A 17,614-nucleotide genomic window follows, 5' to 3' on the forward strand; every position below is an offset into this window, starting at 1 on the left:
CACAATACTTAACCTTGTATACTACACCTTGTACACTATACCTAACCTTGCATACTACACACAACCTTGTACACTACACCTAACCGTGTATACTATACCGTACCTTGTACACTACACCTAACCATGTATACTATACCGTACCTTGTACACTACACCTAACCATGTATACTATACCATACCTTGCACACTACACCTAACAGTGTGTACTATACCACACCTTGTACACAATACCTAACCTTGTGCAGAATACCTAACCTTGTATACTATACCTTGTACATTACACCTAACCTTTTATACTATACTTTGTACATTACACCTAACCTTGTATACTATACCTTGTACACTATACCTAACCTTGTATGCTATACCTTGTACACTATACCTAACCGTGTATACTATATCGTACCTTGTACACAATGTTTTCTCTGGTGAATTTTAGCTCTTATACGAGCCTCAACAATGTATACCAAAAAAAAAAAACCCTAACCTTGTGTACTCTACTTTGTACACTACATCTCAGTCAACGGTTGGTTCTGTTGATTTTGTTAAGTAAATGGTTGGTTACGTTGATTTGGTGAATGAAACGGAATTGGTTATGTTGGTTTAATGATGTAAACATTTTGTTATGTTGATTGAAAAGGCAAAGTAAAAACAAATAAATTTTTGAAATATCGTGCTCTATCTCTATAGTTTTTTGCCCTATTCCTCAATGGTGAAGAATCACTTAAATTCTCGTATTGGGATATGGATTCAGATGTTCACCAAAATCGAATCAATTCGTCCTTGTCACACACCCAACCTGTCCACCAACTTTCGTCTGAACCCGTCCACAACCTTTTTGAGACATCGTGCTATATATTAGTGTAGCCCTATCTCTCAATGGTGAAGAAACACTGAAATTTTTTTTTTAACTCCCATATCCGGATCTGGATTCCGATCTTCACCAAAATCGAATTGATAAAGTAAACTGAAATATCGATGAAATTATCATGAGCAATGCACTGGGTTCATGTTTTCTGATCTGTCCAACACACTATCTATCCAGTTAGCATTGAGATCAGTGGTCAGGCCTTCCAGAAAACCAAGATGGTGGCCATATTTCGTCTGGGTGCTATGGTTGGTGTAGTTTAGAGACAGCTGTGGGTGTGGTCCGACAGTTGCCCAACCAATGGGTGCACATTTCAAAAGACACGACATCGACAACAACAATGACATTGTTGTCATTTACTTTGTTCAGCCTTGTTTTATTAGAGAAACTAGCAAATACAACCCGCTGCTTAAGGCCCTGTCACACCTTGACGTTTTAGCCAGCGTATGGCAAGGTATCAAAATGTCTGTAAAACGCTGGCGTACGCTGAACTATTGATGTTTTTTTTCCAGTTTTGGACGTATTCATAACGAGTTGGACGTATGCATAACATATTAGTAACGTACACAGAACGTTTCGATAACATATAGATAACTTGTATCAACGAATGCTGAGCGTGTTGTCGGCGTTCACAACCTATGCCCAACGATAGTCTAACTTATGCATAGCGCGCGGCAGCATATCGCGACGATCACGTGGCGTAGCCTATGAAAAGGATGCAGCTCGACGATTCAAATCATAAACGCACAAGACATCAAAGTGTCAAGCCGCTGTCACACCTTGACGTTTTAGCCAGCATATGCCGACGTATGAAAAATTTGCCGAATACGCTGGCACACGTCGAATACGTTATGGGTAAGTTTTGTATACGTTAAGAGCACGCTGAAGCACGCTGGCATACGTCGTAGTACACCGAGTACGTCGACAAATTTTAAGAATGTTGAAAATCTTTCGATGTATGCCAGCGTATGACTCATACGTTCCGCATACGCTGGCCATAAGTTGTAGGCACGTCATGCGATCGTTGACACACGTCGACACACGTTACTTGCAAGTTACTCATAAGTCGAAACATGTCGAGGTATTTTTTAGCGTACCCGAAACTTAATTCTAACCTATGAGTAACGTGCTATGAACCTATGTGTAACGTATCTCCAACGCATATTAACCCATATGTCGACATATTTGACGTCTTCCGGACGACCACAGAACTTACTGAATGTGTTACGAACTTACAGCTACCGTATAATGGCGTATTGGCAGCGTTTTGGGGAATTGGAATATAAAAATGGGGTTCACGCAGGAGGAACCCGTCAGTGTTCCAGACTCCATGGTTTTTTTTTTTCCTTCTTTTCTTCGGCATGACGGTGATGTTGACACTTCGATTTCTAGTGCAGTTATGATTTAAATCGTTGAGCGGCAGCCTATTAATTATATTATATTATAACCGCACTCGAAATCGAAGTGTCAACATCACCGTCATGCCGAAGAAAAAAAAAAAACCCATGGAGTCTGGAACACCGACGCTAAACATTACCTCGACATGTTTCGACTTATGAGTAACTTACAAGTAACGTGTGTCGACGTGTGTCAACGATCGCGTAACGTGCCTACAACTTATGGCCAGCATATGCGGAACGTGTGAGTCATACACCGGCATACGTCGAAAAATTTCAAGCATGTTAAAATTTGTCGACGAGCTCTGCGTACTACGACGTATGCCAGCGTACTCTTAACGTATACAAAACTTACCCATAACGTATTTGATGTGCCAGCGTTTTAGACAAATTTTTCATACGTCGGCATACGCTGGCTAAATCGTCAAGGTGTGACAGGGCCTTTAGCTAACGAGTATATTAAGCTGGGGGGAAAGGGGGGAAGGGGGAGGGGGAAAGGGGGAGAGGGGAAAGGGAGTGAGTTAGGGGTGGTGGGGTGAGAAAAGGGGATTTAGGAAGTGAGGGGGGTGACTGAGGGAGAGGGGAGAGCATGGAAGTAGGGAAGAGCGAGGCACACCACACATCGCAATACACTCCGGGAGGGGGGAGGGAGTAAAGGGGATTGGGGAAAGAGGAGGGTAGTGGAGAGGGGGAGGTGGTGTTCTGGACATGTGTTAGGGGGACTTGAGGGAAAGTGGGGGGAGGGGAATGGTGCCATGATGCCAGCATTCGTACAGGATTCAACGAAATTGAGTACGTTAAAACAGCATGTTTAAACGGGTCATAGTAAACAACGCGTGGACACCACCCAGAGAGGTCCGCGGGCAGGGGGGTGGGGGGCTTTGGTAGGAGATAAGCATAAAGGGATAGGGGAAGTTAGGGCATTTTCCTTCAGTCATCAAAAAAACACCACCCCAGTGTTCATGCCTTTATTTAATTTCCACTAATGAGAAACTATTTACGGAATTGATCCAAACAGAAGTTTTGACTTATGCTACAGAAAAAACAACAAATTTCATTTGTCCAATTCGCACATTCTTTGACACTCCTTCGTTTCCTCGAACTCCGGAGAGTTGTGTAGTGGTGTAGGGGGTTTGAGAGGAGGAATGCGTGAGGGGAGGGGGGAGCAAGCAGCGTGAGAGGAGGGGGGCAAGCAGCGTGAGGGGAGGGGGGGCAAGCAGCGTGAGGGGAGTGGGGGGAAATAAAATAATTTTTGAAAGTTTTTTTTTTTAGCAGAATGGACAGTGACAGAGTAAAGAAAAGAGAACAATCTTTACTTTGGAGTAAAGAGAAGGGGAGTTAGAACGGGACCAAGTTGGGGTCCTTCACTTTGTATTTAATAAACTAGTACAGGCCCGTAGGGGCGTGCCCGTAGGTGCGTGCCCGTAGGTGAGTGCCAGTATGTGCAGCCTCTCTCTCTCGCCCCCTCTCTCACCCCCCTCTCTCGCCCCCCTCTATCCCCCCTCTCTTGCCCCCCTCTATCCCCCCTCTCTTGCCCCCTCTATCCCCCCTAGTCTCACCCTTCCTCTCTCCCCCTCCTCTCTCGCCCCTCTCTCTTGGCCCCACTCTCATCCCCCCCTCTCCCGTCCCCCTCTCTCGCAGATATTGGTCGACAGATAAATGGCCGTAACTTGGGAACTGCTTGTCAGATTAATATCAAACCTCGAAAAGGCACATGAGCGGGCCCCCAGCAATATTCCTGGCAAGTTTCAATCAGATCGGACCGTCAATCATGCAAAAAAAAAAATAATAAAAAAATAATAAAAATAAATAAACATTGATTGTGACGTCATTCGTGATGTCATAGCACCGTGTCCTGTCATTGGTTCACAGATACATGGCCGTAACTTGGGAACCGCTCGTCCAATCGATATCAAACCTCGAAAAGGCACATCCGGGGGTCCCCGGCAATATTCCTGGCAAGTTTCAATCAGATCGGACCGGCGGTCGTCGAGAAACGGCGGTCGCAGACAAACAGACAGACACACACAGAGATTACTGGAATTTAGATTGATGGAATATTCAACGAAGACCTTCCAAGAAGAGTTCGGCTTTGTCCCAGATACTGCACCTCAGGCGAGAGGGACACAGACAGGCCTTTCTGCGGAGTTTCCCCAGGAGTCGATAAACGGATAATGTGCTGATGTGGAGGAGGCATGATGGGCCAAATGGCCTCCTGTGCCAAAGCTCCTTTGACATCAGTCCCTCGTGAAACACACGTACGGCCACAAATATGGCGGATATTGTGATATTTCTTTTTTCTCGTTAACTAACCCCCACCGACTAGTTCCGTTATCAGTCGCACCATCCTTAACAAGTTAATTTCCTCTCTGTGGCATCATATCTCCCGTTTCATCCTCTCCTGACGTCGTTCCCTTTCAAACACCTTTATTCTTATTTTATATTTTCTCACCAAAGCCCACAACATAATAAATATATATATCTCCAAATGTGAAATCCGCAATGATTCTCATATCTGAAACTTCTGATTGAAATCGAAAATGTGTTTGTACAAGTCTGAAGACGACGATGGTTCACGAGCGGTATTTGACGATGTTGATTGTTTCAGAAGTAAAGGATGAGACAATGTGATAATGTTTGACCAAGTTATAAAAATGATCAACATACATGATGTGGTGCGGGTGACAGGTTATTAGCTGCAAAATGTCGAAAACCCGGTTTCGTTCAACAACTTTCAAAATTTGACCTTTGCATAACCTTTAAAGGTCACAAAACAATGTTGTGGACATAGGATACGTGCTATAGCTTATTGGAGTTAGTTCGTCGAAGAAGGTCGAAAACCCGGTTCGATTCCCACAACTTTGAAAATTTGACCTTTGTGAACTTTAAAGGTCAAAGGTCAAGGATTATGACCTTTGGTGCAAAATTTCCTCTGGAACATTCCAGGAACAATATAACGTCATATAGGCTATATGGCATTTCACACTCCTTGGATTATCCATACTTTGATGAAATCAGCGTAAAAACAAACTTGAAGGGGGCGCCACGGGCAAGGTGTTCGAGATAGAGCAAAATGGTTTCAAGACTTTAGGTGGGGAATGACCTCAAGATTATGCATAAAAAATATTATCATCCGAACTCTCAAAGTTTGGGCGGTCGTATGATTTTTATGTCAAAATTCGCAATTTTCTAAGTTCGTGACCTTGTGACCTTGACCTTGGGACGAAAATGAAAAATCGAGCTCCGTGGGGCTATGCAGGTGCCATTGGGCTAACCAAAAACCGAAAGCCCTGCCAGATTCGACAAACCCCCGAGGAGAAGATGTAAATTGAAATCGGCTACCCCCTAAAAACACGTTTTTTGGGCGTGGCTCTGCCCATAATGGGCACACCACGCCCATTCTCAGGAAAACACAACTAGATCATGATGTAAACCTCCCACCAAATTTTATCAGGATCAGATCAAAACCCACAGAACTGTGCTCGGGACAGACAGACAGACAGACAGACAGACAGACAAGCCGGTAGGCGGACATGGGTAGTCGATCAAGTCGAATTTAGTTGTTTTTCAGCCGTGGGCAACCCCAAGTTCAGAGGGTTGCCATTTGAAAAGTTGAGGGACATTCAAAATTTTGAAGAAAGTTTTTTTGCGCATATGCAGAAAAAGTTTTGGCATCCTACCTATCATATTAAGAAAGCTCGATGTGGAGACCATTTGGCTGTGATTTTTCAGTTTCAGGGCTGCCATTTGGAAACTATGAGATAGAACCTGACGCGATGGGCCCGTTCGATGGGGAATGACCTGATGATTAAACACAAGAAAATTCATGATTCGAGCTTCAAGGGTTAATGCTGCAGATTGTTTTTTTCGTTACAATACCCCCACATTTAGAGGTTTTTCGGCCGTTGCTGGGCAATGGAGGGGTCCATAGCAACGGTTCTTTCTCACACATAACTAGGACATACCATGAACCTACCATACCAGTTTCATGTATATCTGACTCATAGTCTCTGAGAAATAATGAACTTCATTTTTTTATTGTTTTTGACCAGGATTCATTCAAAGTCTATCTTCTCTGACAGTTTTCATAGGATCTGGCTGGAAATTTTTGACAATATGGCTGAATGTACTGCCCACAGTCGCTCGTGGCCCGATTTTTGAAAAATATATTTTTTAGGATTTTTCAAAAATTTTCAAAGTTCCGTTGCTGGGAACGGTGGTGTGCATAGCAACGATTCTCATTTGAACACAACTAGGTCATGGTATGAACCTACCAACCAAGTTTCATCGAAATCGCCATTGTATTAACGGAGCACTGGACCGAACAGACAGACAGACAGACAGACAGACAGACAGACAGACAGACAGACAGACAGACAGACATATCGACGGAAATACTGATAAGTGTAGAAAAAAAAAAAATCTCAAAAATGTTTTTTTCGAAAAAACATTTTTTTCGACGAGATCGACTACTCAACAGAGAGACAGACAGACACACACCAATAACGAATATAGTGGTCACTTACTGACTCATGAACCAATATTACTAATGCCAGGAGGAAGAAGACTAATATAGTGAAGAGGAAGAAGAGGAGGAAGAGAAGGAGAAGACGAATATAGAGAGGTAGAGGAAGAAGACTCATTGCAGAGAGGAAGAGGAGGAAGAGGAGGAGGAAGAGAAAGAATATAGAGAGTTGGAGGAAGAAGACTCATCACAGTGAGGAGGAAGAAGAAGAAGAAGAAGAAGAAGAAGAAGAAGAAGAAGAAGAAGAAGAAGAAGACCTCGGCTATGGCTGTGTTTCATGCTGTGCGAGCTTACCCAGGATCACTCGCTCGGTCCGTGCGGTTTCCCTTTCACAAATCCGCAACCACAACCGCCCGCCGTTTCCTCTCTGAGGAAGCGGCCACGTCGAAACGGCGCATTGACCTGCGCGGGATCTTTCCGCCGATAGTGACGACTTTTGGCCCACACGGGGAGCTTGCAGAGCGCGAGGTGCCGGGAAACGTGGCGAGATGGCTGCGGGAGCCTCTCGGGGGTGTGTAGTGTGTGTTCCGTTTGTTTTCAGAAGTTTATATTTGATTTTAAAGGGTCGTAAAAAGTATTAATGTGAAAACCGTATGATTGGGTGATTTAATCCCTTTATGATTTGGTGATTTAATCCCTTTATGATTTGGTGATTTAATCCCTTTATGATTTGGTGATTTAATCCCTTTATGATTTGGTGATTTAATCCCTTTATGATTTGGTGATTTAATCCCTTTATGATTTGGTGATTTAATCCCTTTATGATTTGGTGATTTAATCCCTTTATGATTTGGTGATTTAATCCCTTTATGATTGGGTGATTTAATCCCTTTATGATTTGGTGATTTAATCCCTTTATGATTGGATGATTTAATCCCTTTATGATTGGGTGATTTAATCCCTTTATGATTGGATGATTTAATCCCTTTATGATTGGGTGATTTAATCCCTTTATGATTGGATGATTTAATCCCTTTATGATTGGGTGATTTAATCCCTTTATGATTGGGTGATTTAATCCCTTTATGATTGGGTGATTTAATCCCTTTATGATTGGGTGATTTAATCCCTTTATGATTGGGTGATTTAATCCCTTTATGATTGGGTGATTTAATCCCTTTATGATTGGGTGATTTAATCCCTTTATGATTGGGTGATTTAATCCCTTTATGATTGGGTGATTTAATCCCTTTATGATTGGGTGATTCAATCCCTTTATGATTGGGTGATTTCATCCCTTTATGATTGGGTGATTCCATCCCTTTTTGATTGGATGATTCAATCCCTTTATGATTGTGTGATTCAATCCCTTTTTGATTGGATGATTCAATCCCTTTATGATTGTGTGATTCCCTTTTTGATTGGATGATTCAATCCCTTTATGATTGGTTGATTCAATCCCTGTATGATTGGGTGATTTAATGCCTTTATGATTGGGTGATTTCATCCCTCTATGATTGGGTGATTTCATCCCTTTATGATTGGGTGATTTCATCCCTTTATGATTGGGTGATTTCATCCCTTTATGATTGGGTGATTCAATCCCTTTAAGATTGGGTGATTCAATCCCTTTATGATTGGGTGATTTAATCCCTTTATGATGATTTAATCCTTTTATGATTGGGTGATCTCAATCGCATTAGGTCTTTGGTTGAATAAATTAACTTCCTCTAACAAACAATGGTGGCAAACTTGAACAAAGTAACTATTTATTTTGAGGAAAAGCCACTTCCTCATGCGATTTATTATTCCTGACTCTAAGAGTCCAATGTGGGGTTTTGTGTTCACTTTCCTCATTCATTGCTGCACTTTTATCAATCGATGTAACTCTTGGGTTAAGTAAGTTTACTGACAACCTAACTCTGGGTATTGATAGGAATATTGGCAAGTCATCCCTGTTCATAAGTTTTAAATATATAAAATAAATATCTTGAGAGTTATCAGATAAAGTTGCTTTCATTATAATGTTGATATTGAAACGTCAACTCAATATTTGGGTTGAACAAATGGAAATTTGGATGTCATTGGCACTTGTAGGGCTGGTGGTGCAAGGCTCTAATGGAGAAAGTGTCTTGTTAACGGAGGAGGAACGTGTTGCTATTGTGCACACCGTGCGAGCATGCCTTCCATTGGACCGGTTGCTCATCGCCGGCTCTGGTTGCGAAGGTAGTATCCAACACAGAAAGTTTCTTTCCATCTGCACACACATGCTTCCTCATAATCAATGTTTGGGCATGATCTTCAAGGGGGTTGTATTTGTAGGAACGCTGCAGACGTTGGAGATGACAAAAAAAATGGCAGATGCTGGAGCGGATGCTGTTCTGGTGGTTACACCAGCTTATTACCGTGGTCGCATGACTATTGGTGCTTTTGTGAATCATTATACACAGGTATTGTGCTATAAATACCTCATTGTAGAACTTGACCATCTCTTGATAGGCCAGTGAGTGTAAACATGTATATTGTTGTGGAAATGGCCCTCATGGGGTGAAATTGTTTAGAATGACGTTTGATTCTCTTCGTATTTGTTTAGTATAAGCATGGTGTACTGTTGGTGCAATAGGTATGCATTGCATCTGCAATAGATAGATGTTGCCACCCCCCCCCCCCACCCTTTCCATCACGTTTGTTTCTACATCCAAAAAACCTTTGGTTTTGTTGAATGGTCTTTTCCCTAAATCTGTCCTTTATGTCTCTCTTTTAAAAGCGCTACCAAAACGTAGAAGTATGAGGCAGCCGAGAGAATAAAGCGGAGCCATCAACTGGCACTTAAAATGACCTCGGAGAGCACGTGCTGCAGCTGTTACACTTGTGTGAATGCCGTTGTGGCATCACCCCTACCCATCAGGCCAATCACCACCATTGGCAAAGAGGGAGGAAGGACACATGAGCCAGAAGTGATAAAAGAGGCAGATGCTAGCAATCTGGGGTAAGGCTGTGCTGGAATACGTAGAAGTTTCCTGGAATCGGTGAAGTGAAGCTTCCAGATGTCTGCTCAGAGCCTCTCTAGAATTGGCTGGAAGTTTCCTGGAGTCGGCTGGGAGGAGTTTTGAAACTCTCCCTCTCCCTGGCCCCGGAGTCGGCTGGGAGGAGTTTTGAAACTCTCCCTCTCCCTGGCCCCGGAGTCGGCTCGGAGGAGTTTTGAAACTCTCCCTCTCCCTGGCCCCTGAGTCCGCTGGGAGGAGTTTTCAAACTCTCCCTCTCCCTGGCCCCGGAGTCCACTGGGAGGAGTTTTGAAACTCTCCCTCTCCCAGACCCCGGAGTCGGCTCGGGGAGTTTTGAAACTCCTCTCCCTGGCCCCAGAATCAGCTGGGAGGAGTTTTGAAACTCTCCCTCTCCCTGGCCCCGGAGTCTGCTGGGAGGAGTTTTCAAACTCTCCCTCTCCCTGGCCCCGGAGTCTGCTGGGAGGAGTTTTGAAACTCTCCCTCTCCCTGGCCCTGGAGTCCGCTGGGAGGAGTTTTGAAACTCTCCCTCTCCCAGACCCCGGAATCGGCTGGGAGGAGTTTTCAAACTGTCCCTCTCCCTGGTCCCAGAGTCCGCTGGGAGGAGTTTTCAAACTCTCCCTCTCCCTGGCCCCGGGGTCGGCTGGGAGGAGTTTTTCAACTCTCTCTGGCCCCAAAATATTTTGCCCTGTCATGGACTTGAACTGCCTTCAAAAACTCCTACAGGCTTTGCCAGCTGGGTTTGATAACAATCTTTCTTTCTTGTCTGTTTCTATCTCATGTCTTTCTCCTGTTGTATGACTGATTGACCCAGATAAGGTGAAGGATAATTAAGGAATTTACTCTTTGTCCGTGGGTGCACATCAGTCGTGGGTTAAGGGGTTTGGTTTATGGTTGGTTGCATCAATTCTTTGTTGTAATTACTTCTTGTGAATTTATTCCCCTGTACCAATGGTCAGAAAGTTTCGTTGGCTGAATTGATCAGAGGCACGGGCATCTATCAGCGCTTCACCCTGGTCAATTCCACGGCCCCACGAGCAGTGTAACATGGCAAACAGGCCCGGGAACTTATTTCGGACCGTGGACTAGGCTGGGCTTTGCGGTCATTTTGACACAACATGTGGGACTCAAACCAGGCAACTGGAATTGACTCGTGGCTGAAACGTCGTGTTTCTGATATAACTTACTTGACTTTAAAAAGTTCCCTTTTCTGTTACCCCATCATTCTGCTGCTTGTTAGTCCCCTAACGGTTTTACTGGATGGGACTGTCTGTTTGCTCTCCGTCTGTCTCTGTCCATCTGTCCGTCCCAGCAGTGGTTTTTCAGACTTTTTTTTCCCCCATTCCCTTTTTAACATATTCCACTGAAACTTGGCATATGGCTTATTATTATAAGTTACAGACCAAGTTCGACTTTCAGGGCAGTTCATCAATTTTTCACAGACTTATGCCCTTTTTGGACTTTTATCACATCAGTAGGGGACATGTATTGCAACGCAATTCTCGCTCTTGTTGATCTTGCTGCTGTTGTGGCTCAGGTGGCTAATGATTCTCCAGTTCCAGTAATCCTGTACTCGGTACCGGGCAACACTGCACTCGAGTTGCCAATTGAGGCAGTGGTCACTCTGGCACAGCATCCCAACATCATTGGCATGAAGGACAGCGGAGGAGATGTGAGGATTTGGGGGATCGGTGATTGGCATGAAATATTTTAGTGATATTTGGCTAGTCAACATCAACACTGCATTGCTTTTGTAGAACTGCGAAAAGGGTAAACTGATAACTTGCTTTATTTTAATTTGTGGCCAAAGGGTCTTGGGTGAACCTTTTTCCAGCTATGATTTTATTGACTCCATAAGCAAAACAGAAGAAAAGAAAAAGAATGGAACTTGTGCTCTGCCTGTGTTTTGTGATCAGATCTCCCGAATTGCCACCATAATCCATGCTACACAAAAGGAAGATTTCCAGATGCTTGCTGGCTCTGCTAGCTTCCTGTTTGCAGCCTATGCTGTTGGTAAGTCAAGAAGGAAAGGAAGATTGGATCTCACGGAAGTTGAGGGTGGGAAACTATTTGTAAAGGTTTGATGAACTCTTGCATTTCTGAAATCACGAAGCACTTCCTCACGTCGGTGTGATTGGAGTTTTGTACTGTACTTGTGTAACCTACCTCGTTTGTGCTGAGGCTTTCACAGCCTAAATCGTGTGCTGCCAGGGCATGTCACATTGCTGCGAATACAAACATGATTATCGGTTTGTATTGAGGATAGCTTTGATGACAGGATATCTCAGAGCCAGCATACTCACCTTTGTGTTGTCTGAGCCAGGTTCCTTTCCTGGTGGAACAGGAACCATCTTAAAAACTAGTCCTGGTGCTTCGCAGGCCATTTGGAAGGCATGTTTAGCCTGCTGTCCTGTTTGCTAGCATTTAGTTGCAGGCTTTAAAATATGCCATCGTGCATTTTGAAGAGAGTAAGTAGATCATTGTATGATTTCAAATTTCAGATTCCTGCTCCAGACCTCCACTCTGCAGGCAATGGTAAACCACCTGCTGTGTTCCTTGTTCAGGAAATGAACTGTTTGGCAGCTCATACCCTCCTATTTGAGAATCATGGTGCTTGCTTTAGTTCATACTACTGCCAAAACATCAATGGGCTGGCAAAATACCTCGACTCTAGACTCCAGAGGGATGTGCACTCATCTTTGAGCTGTCTATCCTGAGTTCCAGACTCGACCCAGCTGTAAAATGTCACGCTGGTGTTTCACCTGGAGGTCGAGCCATCAATGTGTGCACCATCCATCGAAGGACATTAAGTTGGAGGATGTGTCTGCGAGCACTGGTCATTGCTGTATGTTAAATGTGATGGTGTCTTTTGCAAGGATCATGTGAGTTATTGCTGGCAAACTGATGAAATTACAAATCCTTCTCCCAGTCAAACTTCAGGCCTGGCCAGCAGGTTCGTGAAATTTGTGCCAAAAATGTTGTCCAGACGACCCCATTAGAAGGGAGTAATTGGGGGTAGTAGAAGGAGTCGTAGTAGTAGTCGAGTACTGCCAAAACCTCAGTCTCCAGAGCAGTTTATAGAAGTTACTTTAGCTTAACACGAACCAGCTGTTCATAGAATCCTAATGAGTCCCATAGCAAAAGGGGTCTTGACACAAACATCGTCATTCCATCAGGTGCAGTTGGTGGAATATGTGGCCTCGCCAATGTACTGCCTGGGCCGCTGTGCAAACTGGATGATGCTTGGTGGCACGGCAATACAGCTGAAGCTCGTGAGCTCCAGCTACGTTTGTTGCGACCAAACGCTGCCGTGAGTCTTTCCCTCCCTTCTAACTATTCGCGTATTACAAACACAGCCCCCTTGCTGGCCAACCCTTTGTTTGCTCTTTTGCACGCAGGTCACGCGGCGGTTCGGCGTACCCGGTGTCAAGCAAGCGATGGAGTGGTTCGGCTTTCACGGAGGGCCATGTCGTCCGCCCCTCCAGGCACTGAGTCCGAGCGAAGCCTCGATGCTCCGGAAGGAATTTGTGGCGGATGGTTGGCTCACAAACTAGGTTTGGTCATACCTGAATCGCCAGCAGCCTGACAAGATCGGCAAGCGAACGTGTTCCTCACTCCATCGGTTCTCTTCCCTCGAGGACGATTGAGGATTCAGCATTTGTCTTGATACAGTACATATATTTTTTTTTCAGCAATGAGGCCCTAAAGCTGCCTCGTCTTTCATTCTCCAATCAAGATGCTTTGGGATTACAGTATCACAGCGCTGCATCTACGAAATTCTTCGACAATTACTATGATGACACTAAAATACAAAAGCAAATGTATCGATGAAGAGACTGGAAAGTGTTAGTGTACCTGTCAGAATGTCGCTGTGTTCAATTTGCGTTCCAAATGCAACGTTCAATTGAAATCAACTGATGTTTGTTGGCAGACAGACGTGAACCGATTGATTAATTCCGCTTTTTGCTTCGCGTGCGTGCGATAACAAGCTCGAGGAAGCATTAATGAAGGTGTTTGTTCATATAATAGTTCCTTTTACAAAACAAATTGACCTCAACCTGAACAAAATCACTTGTTTTTAATTCTACTGCTTTGATATCCTGATAGCACAGCTCAGAAGTAATGGATACACCTTTGAGCAGTCGGGGAAGGATCCAATTATGCAATACCTGTGGGTCGGATGTTACGCAGGTAGGGTGTTTGCAACATGGAGTGTGTCGTCCTTTTCAAGGGAACGTTAAGGCCAACTGTCCTTTCTGCTTGTACTCGACCAGTGGACGGTAAAGAGCCGACGGTGCCTTTTGTGTCATGGACCTTGTTCGTTAGTAAGCACTTTGAGATTTTATTTCATGATGGAAAGCGTTGAACGAGAAATTTAATTGATTTTATTTTGAAAACACGAGGCCGTTGGTTGTGCCCGTATCCTGGACATGTTCCAAATTTTTGCTCTGACAACCTCTGGGAAGGCAATGGCAAACCAACCAGTTTGGTCCACATCAGAATGTTGGTTCAGCAGGAGTACGGGATTTGATGACGTTGTCTGTGTTGGGCCGCAGACTTGATGATCACTGCGAGTTCCAATGGATTTATAATGCGGAGATAACATGCCATGTCGTATTTTTTTTCTGCAGACGCGTTTTTTAAAATATATACAAACGATACGAAAGCTGTGAACCTTCAAATCCCTTCCGAGCTTCATATGCATGGAATGCACCGTTTGAAATAAAATATTAATTTTACCTCGTTGATGGATGGGGTATTCTGTGCCATTTCACACGAAAGGTGGACGGGATCAGGAAATTGATAAAATGAATAACAATTCGGAATGCGAGAAGTAAATCGGGTCAAGGAGTTGGGTCGGGATTGGGTGGAGTGGGGGTTGAGTTAGGTTGGGGTAAGTGGAGGTGGAGGGGGGGGGTTCGTGGTGGGAAATTAAAAAGGGGGTTGAAATCCCGTTTTAATTGAGCCTTGGCAACAGGATGGAACATTCACCTGCAGCTGTGAGCAGATCCTGCTGATCGCAACACCTGCTATTGCCACCTGGACATCCTGATCAGTTTCACGGCTGCCTCAGCAGATCTGCTTGTGGACCACAGACTGAATAGTGTGGCAGATATGATATGCTTATGAGAAATCAGGATACTTGCGGCAATAGGTCCTTGTGGAACATACGTTTCTTGCCACCTGGTACCAGAAACGTGAAGGAATTTGCATTGGAAGGACGTTTTGGGGGGGGGGCTCGCTCATCGTCGTCCATGAGTGTGAAAGACCAGGAAATGGCACGTCGCCTCGTGCTCGGTGAGGAACAATACCAAAACCCACACATTTCACCCTTAAGGCAGTTCGCATTAGATGTTGAAAACAAATTAAAGTGTATAAACTAAGCTAACGTCCAAAGTGAAGTTCATGGCGAAGGAAGCAATTGGCGTGTAAGCAAAGTTGAAACATTCTGACATCAGAAACTGGCCCGTCTGGTGGGATTTCCCCAAAACACGTCATCCTTTCCGCCTTCGAGTCAACGACATTTCTTTGAGTGTAGGAGAACATCAGTCGGGGTGTGGTGCTCGCGGGGTGACGACGCGTCCCAAAGGTCTCGGGTCAAGGCACACGAAGTACCATGGACGGCAGCGAGGTGTCAGGAGAACACCGGCCGGTGATTGGTGAGTCTTCACCTGGCTCCATCGTCCCTTGTTACTCATTGACCGATTGAGCTGTCCACGTGCCGTGTCACTGTCATTTATATTCGACAAACTTGCAATGCAGCGATCAGTAGGCCGTGTTATTCTTTGTGCAGCTCTTTCAATATCGTCCTGGTACAGTGAGTGAGTGGTAGGTGTACTATCGAAGCTTCGTCATTTTGTTGTATTAATTATTTATAATACCTGTTAGTTTGGTAGTTCCCAGTACACGACCATTATAGACTACCAAAGTTCGTTTTCAAGGAAGTCGTTGGTTGCGATGAGTGTTTTTCTCGTCATAAAACAGTGTTTAGTTACCAAGCAGCTGGCTAGCGCTTGCCTAGACAGCCGTTCCGTAGCAACGGTTTTCAATGGAGCGTGTGCTTGAGTGCTTAAGCAACTTGATAATGGACCCTCCCCCTCCCCCCCCAATACTTGTAATGATATGGACGATTTAGTGCAATCTACATCACACCAAAATACGCAATTTAGTGTCTGTGTTTTTTTTTGAGCTTGATGCATTCGGTCGTTAATTATCCAATCTCAATCAAACTCGACAGGAGGATGAAAGGCCACACGATGGAGGCTGTCGATGTGGCGACTTCACCCCCACACCAGGAAGTTTCCCGCATTGCACGAAATCAGTGTTGATGTGTATATCCGTGTTAACATAGCTAATTGTGACATTTTTCCAAAGCCGCGTTTTCTTCCAATAATTTTTACCTCTGCCACCGAAGATGATGTTTTCACCCCTCTGTGTTTGTTACTTGCAATGGCGAAGATTCTTCAGGTATATTAGTTCGTCGATTTTGTTATTCTGTCTGTCTGTCTGTCTGTCTCGGTTTGTCGCCTACAGGTCACAATTTTAAACCGATCTTCACGAAACTGCACCACATGGTGGAGTTTGTCATAAGGAAAAAGCCTATTATTGTTGAGGTCAAAAGGTCAACATAGGCCAATGGTCAACAACTTCGGTGAGGTTTCTAAATTTCTCAAATTTCATCTGATTGACGACATTTGAAGAGGATTTATATTTCAGGTCTCACTGAATTCAACCAACCAATTATTTTTGAGGTAAACCGACCAACAGGTCACCGTAGGCCAAAGGTCAACAACTTGGGTGGTGTTTCTAAAATCCTCAATTTTCATCCAATTGACTTGACATTTGAAGAAGATTTATATTTCAGGTCAATTAATTCAACCTGCAAATTATTTTGAGGTCAAAAATGTCAACAGAGTCCCAAGGTCAACAACTAAGGTGGTATTTCTAAAATCCTCAGTTTTCATCCGATTGACTTGATATTTGAAGATGATTTATATGTTTCAGGTCACTGAATTCAACAAGCCAATTATTTTTGAGGTCAACATAGACAAAAAGGTCAACATAGGCCCAAGGTCAACAACTAAGGTGAAATTGTTGTGGGCCGGGTATCGGTGATGAGCACGACCGCGAGTTGGAGCAACAGAGTCGACTCCACCGAACACCCGGAATTCAGATTGTTACCCTCGGATAACTCCGAAGGTACGGGTCCCTTACAGGACCGTGAATCGTCAATAATTCAACCACGTGGTACAGGGTTATTTGCCAAACTTCAAAATACCTAGAGGCCCACGTGGCGAGCTACCGAGGAATTCACACCCTTGACGGAGCTCGAACGGGACGAGCCGTTTCCGTGCTCGACCCATGCGTAACCCGAGCGGATGGTTACTGAGGTCCCGTCGGTCAAAATGCACGACAGCAGCAACTGCCTTTTTAATCACCCAACGTGCTCAACCAATGAAGGAAAGGACAAGGACGAGCTGAAACATTCAACAATAGGGGTATTTATTACATTAGGTGGGGAAGGAACACATAAAGGGCAGAGTTAAACCGACTATAAAGGATGCAAATAATGTACAGCAAAAGAACTTAACCAATTGCTACTTAAAGACGGGCCCACATGATACACACATGCACACACAAAATAAATGGACCTCAATGGTCTTTATTCGGCTCTCCAGCCGTGGAGGATAGTTCGGCTGGGAGTCAGGACGGCTGGCTACCTGGCCGCGAGCACGCGGCTGGATGTCCACCCCTCCCGGAGCTCCGGTCGCCAGAAGACGGACCAGGGCAACCAGACGCAGACCAGCGACGAGATGAGGCCAGACAAGCGTCGAGAGATGCGATCCGAGAACCAGACTCGTGCCAGCGAGATGGGACCAGA

The 17,614-nt window shown here is 44.5% G+C and overlaps 2 protein-coding genes across 3 annotated transcripts in view; both read left to right on the top strand.

The window, feature by feature from the left end:
* The first annotated feature begins 7,006 nt into the window (after positions 1–7,006).
* HOGA1 (4-hydroxy-2-oxoglutarate aldolase 1) lies at positions 7,007–14,471 on the top strand. The gene is made up of 7 exons (XM_085851492.1): positions 7,007–7,301; positions 8,828–8,956; positions 9,053–9,180; positions 11,270–11,404; positions 11,649–11,745; positions 12,909–13,042; positions 13,131–14,471. The coding sequence occupies exons 1-7, from the start codon at positions 7,055–7,057 to the stop codon at positions 13,284–13,286; spliced, it is 1,026 nt and encodes a 341-aa protein (XP_085707618.1). The 5' UTR covers positions 7,007–7,054; the 3' UTR covers positions 13,287–14,471.
* A 623-nt stretch (positions 14,472–15,094) lies between these two features.
* The window catches only part of LOC147013986 (gamma-glutamyl hydrolase-like), a 28,714-nt gene continuing 26,194 nt past the window's right edge, over positions 15,095–17,614 (top strand). Inside the window, exon 1 of one of the 2 annotated variants that reach the window (XM_085851494.1) lies at positions 15,095–15,392. In XM_085851494.1, coding sequence (XP_085707620.1) covers positions 15,350–15,392 — 43 coding nt within the window. In that variant the 5' untranslated portion in view covers positions 15,095–15,349. The remainder of the gene's footprint in view (positions 15,393–17,614) is intronic. The other variant, XM_085851495.1, reaches the window with a different exon arrangement.

This window comes from Eptatretus burgeri, chromosome 13 (assembly GCF_056783735.1).
Source record: "Eptatretus burgeri isolate ZD-2024b chromosome 13, Ebu_testis_v1, whole genome shotgun sequence".
Taxonomy (NCBI): Eukaryota; Metazoa; Chordata; class Myxini; order Myxiniformes; family Myxinidae; genus Eptatretus; species Eptatretus burgeri.

Bases quoted from the DNA above. Each gene is read 5' to 3' on its own strand.
- HOGA1 (XM_085851492.1), top strand. From the start codon at position 7,055: ATGGCTGTGTTTCATGCTGTGCGAGCTTACCCAGGATCACTCGCTCGG. The intron at 7,302-8,827 runs GTGTGTAGTGTG...TGGCACTTGTAG, and splicing joins GCTGCGGGAGCCTCTCGGGG to GGCTGGTGGTGCAAGGCTCT. The intron at 9,181-11,269 runs GTATTGTGCTAT...GTTGTGGCTCAG, and splicing joins TTGTGAATCATTATACACAG to GTGGCTAATGATTCTCCAGT.